Source organism: Leptidea sinapis, chromosome 24, assembly GCF_905404315.1.
Source record: "Leptidea sinapis chromosome 24, ilLepSina1.1, whole genome shotgun sequence".
In the NCBI taxonomy this organism is placed as follows: Eukaryota; Metazoa; Arthropoda; class Insecta; order Lepidoptera; family Pieridae; genus Leptidea; species Leptidea sinapis.
In genome coordinates this window covers 4,157,507-4,168,829 of record NC_066288.1, presented here as the reverse complement: position 1 = coordinate 4,168,829, position 11,323 = coordinate 4,157,507, and the positions used below count along the sequence as shown (strand labels likewise).

Here is an 11,323-nt window from a genome sequence, read left to right as displayed (position 1 = left end):
ATTAGTGCTAGATAACAATCGCGGATGTATGATAAATAGCAACCAGCAAAAAATTGTAGGTAACAGAGAAACAAGAAATGAAAGCCTTAACTTTTGTTTTATGTATAAAGACTTCACAAACACGTTCATGTGTAACAGTAACTACAACAGTTGGTCTTTAAAATGAAACCGAAAACGTTCATGAGTTTTGTAGTTCAATTAATCGGTTTGTACATATCAAAAATATTTTATTATTAGAATTAAATATTAACAATTAATCTATTAAGTATAGTTTTAAAACTGTGATGATATTTTAAAAATTCCTTGAACGGTTAATTAAAATTCAGACTTAATTTAAGGGGCTTACCTATTAACCTGTACTAGATATGTTATCTCGTGACATCCAGAGGACAATATTAGAAGGATAGTTTTTAATAGCAAAAGCTCTAAAAAATTGCAGTTCTATTTTGTAATAATATTTAGTTTTATTTGTATTTGAAACTTCTTAATAATTTCCAAAATTCGTGGGATAATAATTATGATATTGTTTTTTCAGTGACGTAATCGATATACCAGTTTTTTTTTTTTTGATAATTTTATAAAAACGTGTATCGTGTAGCTTCATCGGCGACATTGAATGAACACACGCGTAGAGCTAGTTAACCGTAATCATAAAAAATAAATTCGAAAAGATAAATACATAATTCATCTAAATATATCTTCTATTCATAATATCATTTGGGAACACCCTGTAAGTAATAATATAATAACAATTTGTCGGACGCCGCGCCGTAGCCGTTCAGAACGTTTTTTTTTGTACAATTTGTTTGTTGAAAAGTTTCATAATTTCAATTATTTAATTTAATTTTAAGATTTGTTTTTTTTTTTAACTACGGTTAAGAAGTTCTACACTATGTTCATTGAATCTCACCATTGGATTGGAGCTGTATGTTTTAGGAAATAAATTATACTTAATTGTAATAAAATCTACAATATATACAGCGTGGCGCTAAATACCGACATTAAATAAACATACGTGTAGAACTAGTTAAACGTAATCATAATAAATGTATTTAAAAAATAAAATACATAATTCACCCAAATATTCCTAATAACCAATTTTCTATAATATAATCTCGGAACAACCTTTAAGAAATCTAGTAGCCGCGCGCTAGCGTAGCACTGATACCTCCTTCGTGCCGTCCGTAAGGGTGATTAAAATTTTTTTGCTTAAATATATAAACAATTTGTTATGTTTTTAAAGTGATAACCCTCACTTCTAGGGTTAATACACAAATAAAATTTAAAAAACAACAAAATTTTATGAACGATGCGGGTTGGTTAGAGCACCGGCACGGAACGCCGGAGGTCGTGGGTATGAGTCCCGCATCGTTCATAAAATTTTGTTGTTTTTCAAATTTTATTTGTGTTAATATATTATTTGTTTGTTTGAAAATTTCAAATATTTACTTCAAATTTTAGAATAATCTTCTCCATAAAGTTTTTTTCGCTAGCGTAGGCATTGACACGTACATCTTAGTTATGCGACCACGTATGATTAAACGGTGATTAAAATTTTGTTGCTTAAATATATATTTTGTTTGTTTCTAAATTTTAAAATTCCAAATATTTACTTTAAATTGTAGAATTTTTTTTCCATCAAAGTTTAGATAGCTGTTTATTTAATGTCGCCATTTGAGCAACACGCTGTATATTTATAATCTGAAAGGTAAAAGAATTAAAAAGGTAACTAAATAAACAAAAACAATTAGTTTTAAGATATCAGTATGGTGAAGGTCACGAGGCTGATCCAGGATACGGCCGGAAATGGCTTCATTTCATAGATGAGGGGGGACAACGTCACATCATGAATTTCTCGAGCATTCCAGAAGTATTTCACAGCTTAACACTTGGCCATACAATTCTTAGATTATATACAAGGTTAGTAACCTGAAATTTAATACATCGAAGTGTGGGGTAAAAAATGGAACGAATTCAAATTCAAATATTTTTATTCAAAATAGGATGTGACATCACTTATCGAAAGTCAAAAACTACCACCCATTCCAAAATGAACGCCTCAGACCTGAGAAGAATGAGTGCAACAAACTCGGCTTTTCTTTCATCAAAAAATATGTTTACAAAGAAATATTGTACAATAAAATTATTAATTAATAGCCTGAGAGCGATCGCTCCATTCCCAATTTGTGGAATCATTAAGAAAGAAAAAAATCAAATAAAAAATCTTTACCACACAAACGTTTTTTAACAATTCTTTTGAATATCGTAATAATTTTGTTTTGAACATTTTCTGGGATCTTGTTGTAAAAGCATATACATCGCCACACAAAAGACTTACTTACTCGACTTAGCCGAGCCGTAGGCATATCAATTTTATGTTTGTTTCTCGTGTTAATATAACGATTGTCACAGTTTCCAGCAAATTCCTCAATGTGCTTATGAACATATAGAACATTAAATTATCAATTAATACGGCTTTACTCACGTTTTTGTTGGTGTCGGTACCGACTAGTTTCGGTTACTTAATAAATAATTTAATAATGTCACACGAAAGTTTTAATAATTTAATATAGATTATTATATTATTATATCATTATCAAGAATGTATTGAGAAGCAATAGTCAAAATGTTAATTTCTTTAAATTTTTCTCTCAATGATTCTTTAGGTCCTAGGATATAAATGGCGCCAATAGCCCTCTTCTGCAGCACAAAGATGATATTAACATCGGCTGCACTGTCCCAAAACAAAGAAAATATCGACTTAAAAGCAAAAACGCAAAATATAGATAGGTTACTTTAAAACGAGGTAAATAAAAATTAAACTTTAAAAAGTAATTACCACCAACTTACGAAATTTTGTAGAGAAATATATTTTTCTTACTTTTTAATTACTTCGTTTTAAATATACCATGCATATTTGAAATGGGTTTTCTTTTTGTATCGCTATTAAGTATTATAAACTCTCCTTATCTATTACCTCACACGGAAATTGATTACGAACTATCAAATGCATAAATAAAGTATCTATATATATATAAATACTAGCTGACCCAGCAAACGTTGTATTGCCGATATTAAAATCGCGATACAAAAGTAACTGTTGATCGTAGATGGGTGAAAATTTGAAGTTGTATGTATTTTTTAATGCTGACTAATCAAACAAATTTAAAAAATAAATGACAAAAAAATTAAAAAAAAAATCGTGTGGACCACCCTTAACATTTAGGGGAATGAAAATTAGATGTTGTCCGATTCTCAGACCTACCCAATATGCACTCAAAATTTCATGAGAATCGGTCAAGCCGTTTCGGAGGAGTTCAAAGTTTAACACCATGACACGAGAATTTTATATATTAGAAAATCTAGTAGCAAATGCATTATTAGACCACTATAGTGTAAAGAAAGGGAATTTATACATAGCCTTATATATTCTAGATTAAGGATTGGTCTCCGCTGCGCTCCAACTAGATACCGCAGGCGTAGTCGCAAGTGCGGCAACTAAGTGGACGTAAGCTACGCCCAAGTGGACGTACTCGAGCCAGTCTCGAACAATGTGTGACGTTGACGTGCCATGTACTATTAAACGTTGCTAATAATTCAAATTAAAATGCCGTTGCGTTTGCGTTCAAATACACGTATGTTACAAAATTTGAAAGATGCCATTGAGTGTCAAGATGCCACGCACACAAGCATCTAATAGTTGCCATTGTTCTTCCTAAGTGGTGCGGTATCTAGACAAAGCGCAGCGGAGGTACGGTAAGGATATATGGCTTAGAATTTAGATCATTCATATGTCTACATAGATTATGACAGAAATGATACTTTTTGTATACATATGCTTATTATTGAAATAACCAAAAACTATAGTTTAACAATTGGACACATCTGCGGGTAGCTATAAACAATCCTTTCAATCCAAAAAAATTCTAATCGTTCCCTAAAATTCAAATTGAAATATGTGTCAGACCTGAGAAGAACGAGTGCAAAATACTCGGCGGCCGACTTTTATTTCATTAAAATATGGTTATAATGTAACTTCGTACAATTAAATTTATTATAATTTAATAGCTTGAGGGCGGTCGGTTCATTCCCAATCTGTGGTATAATTAAGAAAGCCATTTATGTTATAATAAACGGCGGATATATGCAGTAACAAACTTAAAACAAATCTTTCGTTTGACGTTGATGTTTGTATGTAGACAAGTCATAAGACCACATAGATTACCAATAGGTAATATTTGATAACAATAGTTATCATCTCTGATATAACCGTTATATTTAAATAGAGAATATGACAAAGTCCGTCATATCACGAAAAATAGTAGGATTATATAATATCATATAGAAATACACAAGTTTTTGTTTCAATAAAATCAAGCGAGTAGTTATGAAGTTACGATAGTTTTGCTTCCGCATTAGGTATATAAATATTTCATTTGCCACGTCTTCCGCGTCGAAGGCGCGCTCTAAAGAGCTCTTATGAGTGGGTGTGTACACAGCACTCAAACAAAAATATTTTTAACCTATTTTTCTTTAATAGATAGTTGTAGGTATAATAAATACAGTCCCCTCTCAAAATTACTTTGCATTTAATTTCATTCAACATTTTTGAAGTGAAACTTCTTTATCGACGTATGAGAAAAAATTTAAAGCAATACGTCACGATTCTGATATAATCACTTGAATATTACCACCATAAATCACCAGCAGTTCGATGAACTTTGAACGAGATGTATTATACAACGTTATAATTTTTTTCAGAAATAATAAGAATACAGCGGAACGATTAAAATTACCTCGAACCGGCGATTTGTTTATTAAAAGCAGATACTTCAATGCAGCAAACGATGTTAAAATTATAACACATGGATGGTTTTCTTCGAACAATGCCAGCTGGTTAGAGGATATGAAAGATACGTTCCTTCAAGATATGGATCTAAACGTCATAACTGTTGACTGGAGCAGCTTAGCACAGAACATCTTATATCCGGCCTCGGCACTGGCTACGAGACATGTGGGCAAGAAGGTTGCGCGCTTGATAAATGCCCTAAAACGAAGTTACAGCATAAAAAGTGATATGGTCCATCTAATAGGTCACAGCCTAGGTGCCCATGTAATGGGTTACGCTGGAAGTTACACTCAAGATGACCCTGTATTTAGGATAACTGGTAAGCACTCTTCATAAGTTAATATTGCATTACTCGAAACTAAATCTATCGATCAAATGTAGATTTTAGTTACTGAAATAATATAATATATTGAAGTAGTTACTAAACAACTTTAGATTAAAAATTACCTGAAGTGATCTAATGTTATTTTTTTTTATTTACGTATGTGTTTATCCATGTCAAAGATACGTAAATTACCATCACTTCGGAAAACGCTTTAATGACAAGTAACTATTTTATCACTTTTTTATATCAATATAATACAGTTTAACTTTTTTTTACTATATTTACGCAATGTAGGGATACAAAGAGCTGCACCAAAAATAATCAAATGTGTAAGTTACAAAAGAAGTGATTAAATGATTAAAAATCTTCAAAAAAGTAACAGTTGCATCTATCCACACACTCTAAGCAAATAAAGTCATGGTGCGAGCATTTTATCAACTTAAGTAAAATAATTAATGTAAATATACTTATATCATAAAATGTAATATTACCAATATGATTGTGTTACCAAATAACAGGACTGACCAGGCACCACAAGCCGCCCATTGGTAAGGTACCTGACCCACGACGCCGTGACGAGCCAGACTGTGTCCAAGTTCAATTGTATCCCTATTTCACACATATTTCTTTACAGGCTTAGATCCCGCACGACCTTTATTTGAAGTGCCGAAATTGCCAGATAAATATATTTTAGATAAAAGTGATGCAGTTTTTGTAGACGTAATACACACTGATGCTGGAGTGCTGGGCTTTTCAAGCAATTGTGGGCATGTTGACTTTTTTCCCAATGGAGGCAAACCAATCCAACCAGGCTGTACTGGTAATATAGTAGAACAAGGTACTTATGACAGACATTTATTTTAATAAATAGTTTTCATTAGGGTACAGTCCCTCATTGGGTAATTTTCATGTAGTTTTGTGGGTATATGTCGGAACTTAAATCAGCCATTCAATTGGAAGGCTATCCCATTCATATATGTTAAGGAATAGTAATCAATTAATTGGCGGAAAAACTAGAACCTGATGGCTGCGACGTATACACCACTAGTTTTTAATATTAACTCAATAGACTTTTTCTCCAACCATCAATATGGTTTTAGATCACAATTCAGTACTGTATCTGCTACTATAGTTTAGTTATTTACTTACTGAAATAAAAACAAACATTGACCAAAAAATATAGACATCTACTTTTTTTAATTTCATCGATTTAAAAAAAGCATTTGACACTGTCAGTCACACACTTTTACTACAGAAATTAGCAAATCTGGGTATCACAGGAATAGTTCTAAAAATGAATCATATTTGAGTCAACGGCAGCAAATTATCAAGATAAATAATCATCAAAGAAAGCCTTTGTCACCTTTATACGGGCTGCCTCAAGGCTCAATCTTAGGACCCCTTTTATACTTAATTTATGTCAACAACATTCATGAAATAGGTTTGCACGGACAGATTAGCCTTTATGCTGATGACACTTGCCTTTTTTACTTTGGAAAATCAATTAATGAACTTGTTTCTTTTGCACAGGCCGATCTTAATACTATTTTTCAATACTTTCAAATTAACCTTTTAAATAGTTTTAGAGAAACATATCTAAAACCTCGTACATCATCATTAAAGCAAAAAACAAAACTATTCCACCTTTCACACATTTAAGAATAAATAATCAACAAATCGAAGAAAAAAAAGTAGAGAAATATCTAGGCCTCATTTTAGATAGTGATATGGCATGGATTCCACATATCGATAAAGTAAGAACAAAATTATCATCTCTAATTGGTATGTTGCGAAACATTGTCAGATCTATTCCACGCCGTGTCTGATTTACAATAATTTACAACTCACTAGTTAAACCACACCTATTGTATCTCATAGAAATATGGGAGTGTACTGCAAAGTCGAAATTAGTTAAACTACAGACAACACAAAATAAACTAGTAAAGCTACTGTTTCATTATCTTATATATTCATTACATTATTTACTTAACTTCAACTGAAAAAATCTACACAGAAACAAAAATTATGACAATCAGACAATTATACACACACACTACATGCTTACTCATTTACAAGGTTTTAAATAAAAAAAATTCACCCTAACACATCCTTCTTTAAAAAAAAGAATTTAACCAGAAATGTTACACGAAGAGCTAGTCATATTGAGCTGCCAATGGTGAGAAGTAATTATAGAAAACAGACAATAACCTTTGAGGGAGTTCAGATATATAACAACCTGCCCTCAGAAATAAGAAATGCCAAAACATTGACTTATTTTAAAGCGAGCCTTCAAAGGCATATACTCAATAATTATGAAACGTTTCAATAACATATGTAGGTTGTTTTATGTCTTACTCGTATCTATTTGCCTAACATTGTATTGCATTCTGTACCTATCAAAATCATTGTTTGTGAGTACCTACTTTAATTGTTAAAATATTAATTTCTCATGTAAGTGACAATATGATGATTAATGAGAATAAAGTTATTTAAACCTAACATGCACACAGATTTTTGTATTGGAAAATAATAGAACTATTAGATATTATTAAACTTTTAGAAAATCCCGCCTAAAATTATTATACTTATCAATGAAAGTATGAATGTAAAAATTTTTCTACCTGTGGAACAAGTGAATTGCGAATTAAATGATTTGCCATTTTCTTGACCTAATTTTCATTCACACAAATGTGTTCCGCAATAAGAAAGCAATGTTTTGGTTATTTTAATGTAAAGGTACCTAATACTACGTGACTGAGGCATTTGTGAAAAGTATTTTGAAGCTATAAACCACATAGTACATTATATAATAAAACGCCTAACCACAGTGAGCAAGCTATCGAGTATAATTCTATTATTTTCGGGTTCAAATAACTGACTTCATAATATTTACGATCTCTTAACTGTTCTGATTGTATTTATAATTAAAATGAAGTGATGTATGTATAGCGAAGTTTTGTCTAAACTATAATCATTTATACAGTGTATATAAATTTTATTTTTAATGGATAAACACAAAACTTCACCTATTTTCAACATGTGCAGTGTTTAACTATTTTATAACAACATCAAAATTTTCCTGTTTTTTTTTAGAAGCTTGCAGTCACGGAAGATCGTGCGACCTGTTTGTTGAATCAATAAGTTATGCGTCAACTGATAATGGATTTACATCGCGCCTTTGTGAAAGTTGGGATCAATATATAAATGGTTTATGCAAGGACGCACCGGAGGCTAAAATGGGATATCCTGTTTCTCCCACGGTTCGGGGAACTTATTATCTGTATACGTCGAATCAAACCAAATATTCAGTGGACTAAGTAATGTGTACATTAATGGAACTAAAAAATGCCTCAATCTATATTTAGTTCCACTTATCAGTTATTTATGATGTCAAGATTATTTAAAGATTTTCTAATCAAATAAATAAAGAATTTGTAATAATAAATATTAAATATTGAGTCAATTGAATATAGGTATCTCTAGTAGATATAGTATGGTGAACTTAATTATTTACTTCATAACAGTATTTTTTAAATTAGTTAAATATATTATAATGAATTTAGTGCATTATTATTGTTTATATATCATTTTAGTTTTGTGAAATTTCACGGTCATCTAAAAAAAGCCAAGGCAGGCCTTTGCCGGCAACGCATTTCTTGACACCTGTTGTTGGGGATGAGATGGGCGGTCGCCTCACCTCTACCCATTCCGTGAGCCTCTTGCCCGTTTGCCCCCTCTTATATTAAAAAATAGTTGACTTCAAAGAAATCTTTTTCGACAATGTGAGCATTTTTTGGGAAAACAAAAATCATGGAACTCGCGTCATTGTCACCGAACGCTTTCCATAAGCTATATGAGGTATACTTCTGTTGATTTTTCTGAAGTGTACACTTTTATATGAAAAACTAGCTGACCCGGCAGACTTCGTACTGCCATTATCGATAAATAAAATACCTTAACTATTGTATAAAATAAACAAAAGGAATCATTTTTTTAAGTGTTACCCGTGTTTTACGGAAGTTTATATTTTACCTCCTCAGAAAGTTAGAAAGATATAAAAATTCTAATTAGTTATTCATTTTAAACTATTGTTTTTATTTGATTTCTGAACGACGCGAGACACGTGGGAGGAAAATCAAAATTGGACCTTCCCTGGACTTCCACAAATAATTCAAGACCAAAATTAGCCAAATCGGTCAAGCCGTTCTCGAGCTTTAGCGAGACTAACGAACCGCAATCCATTTTTATATATATAGATAATTGTAATAATTGTGTACGATAGCGCAATAAATAAAAATTATATTTCACCATACACGTGACTAGTACTCTCTACTGATTAATAATACAATTGATGCGAAATTAATATTATTAATGTTTATGTTCACGAATTAAAGTTTAAATTGGAAATTAACTCTTCTTTACAAGCCAAAATTAACTCATAAATAATGATCTTCCTGCTCGACGATACACTTCACAAATTTCTTAGTTTTCACTTATATCGGCTGTCCCAAGCATTGTTCCGCATGTTTTTTTTGAAGTAAAAACATCTTTTAGCGCCGTACGCATATTTTTAGATGAGATAAAATCTCTGGACTCGCGACACCGTTACGAGACGCAACTATAGTGTATATATGCAATATGCATGTACATACCGCGACCGCGAACGCGTCTAGATAAATGAAATATAGATTATTCGAGTATTTTTTTTTATTTCCTGTTTTAGTAACCATGAACCTATAATTTCTATTTTAGATTGTAATAATTTTAATGAGTTGTCGAAATTGTTAACGATGATTCATAAAAGAATATTGAATGTATTTTAAAATTTATAAGTTTTCACTTCTGTCTCCACTCCCAGAGTGCAACCCGATATTGTTTTTCTAGAAAACTATGATATACAGGGTGTCCCAAAACTCAACGATAACCTGGTACCGGGCGAGAGGCCAAGGTATACCAGTTATGAAAAAAATAAGAAAAAAAATCTATGTCACTTAGTCAAGCGATGATAGACATTTTTCGAAAATGTTAAAAATTTGACACCCTTTGTCGTATTTTTAGGTACTGTGATCGCAATTTTCACAATTTTACAGAGGTTTTTTTAAAAATGTTATCTCAAATAACAGTGCTATTAATGGTAACCACAAATGAAAGTAATATTCATTGTTAACTAAGTAAAATAAATTAAATTTTGACGAGTTATGGTTTATAAAATTTATGTCAGTCAACTTTGACACTCTACGTTGGAAAAAAAATGTACTACACTACCTATGGCAAGTTTTTTTAAAAGATGGCCCATTTAGTCTAGATTTCAAAATAGTACAACACTTGCCATTTTTCTTGCCAATAAAATTGCTATTTCGTATTTTTTGCGAAAGGAACTCATGGAAAATTTAATCAAATTAAAACGGTAAATTATCGTAACACTTTATTATCCTAAAATTAAAGCAGATGCTCAAATTGTTTCCCTCCAGCACGAATACAAGCTCTGCATCGCCTCAGAAATGACCTGTTCACCAGTCTTGCAAATCTCCTCGCATTGATTTCTTCTGATGCTGCATCAATTTTTTGGAGCAATTCTGTTACATTTTGAATTGGTTTTGAGTAGACCTTTTCTCTGGATTCTAAGAAATAGCAATTTTATTGGCAAGAAAAATGGCAAGTGTTGTACTATTTTGAAATCTAGACTAAATGGGCCATCTTTTAAAAAAACTTGCCATAGGTAGTGTAGTACATTTTTTTTCCAACGTAGAGTGTCAAAGTTGACTGACATAAATTTTATAAACCATAACTCGTCAAAATTTAATTTATTTTACTTAGTTAACAATGAATATTACTTTCATTTGTGGTTACCATTAATAGCACTGTTATTTGAGATAACATTTTTAAAAAAACCTCTGTAAAATTGTGAAAATTGCGATCACAGTACCTAAAAATGCGACAAAGGGTGTCAAATTTTTAACATTTTCGAAAAATGTCTATCATCGCTTGACTAAGTGACATAGATTTTTTTTCTTATTTTTTTCATAACTGGTATACCTTGGCCTCTCGCCCGGTACCAGGTTATCGTTGAGTTTTGGGACACTCTGTATATCTTTCAAAACTATAAATCATAAAAATCTGTTTTTATTCTTGTGCCAATGAAGTCATTT

At 31.5% G+C, this 11,323-nt stretch overlaps 1 protein-coding gene across 1 annotated transcript; it reads left to right on the top strand.

Annotated features, from left to right (window-relative positions):
- The first annotated feature begins 78 nt into the window (after nt 1–78).
- On the top strand, nt 79–8,744 carry LOC126971644 (inactive pancreatic lipase-related protein 1-like). Its single transcript, XM_050818011.1, has 5 exons — nt 79–205; nt 1,752–1,920; nt 4,762–5,168; nt 5,809–6,012; nt 8,268–8,744. Exons 1-5 carry the CDS (start codon nt 163–165, stop codon nt 8,489–8,491), a joined length of 1,047 nt encoding a protein of 348 aa, XP_050673968.1. The 5' UTR covers nt 79–162; the 3' UTR covers nt 8,492–8,744.
- The last annotated feature ends 2,579 nt before the right edge of the window (nt 8,745–11,323 follow it).

Excerpts from the sequence above, each read along its gene's own strand:
- LOC126971644 (XM_050818011.1), top strand. The coding sequence starts at position 163 with ATGAAACCGAAAACGTTCATGAGTTTTGTAGTTCAATTAATCG. Across the intron at positions 206-1,751 it reads TTTTGTAGTTCAATTAATCG|TTTTAAGATATCAGTATGGT; the intron begins GTTTGTACATAT and ends AAAAACAATTAG. Across the intron at positions 5,169-5,808 it reads CCCTGTATTTAGGATAACTG|GCTTAGATCCCGCACGACCT; the intron begins GTAAGCACTCTT and ends ATTTCTTTACAG.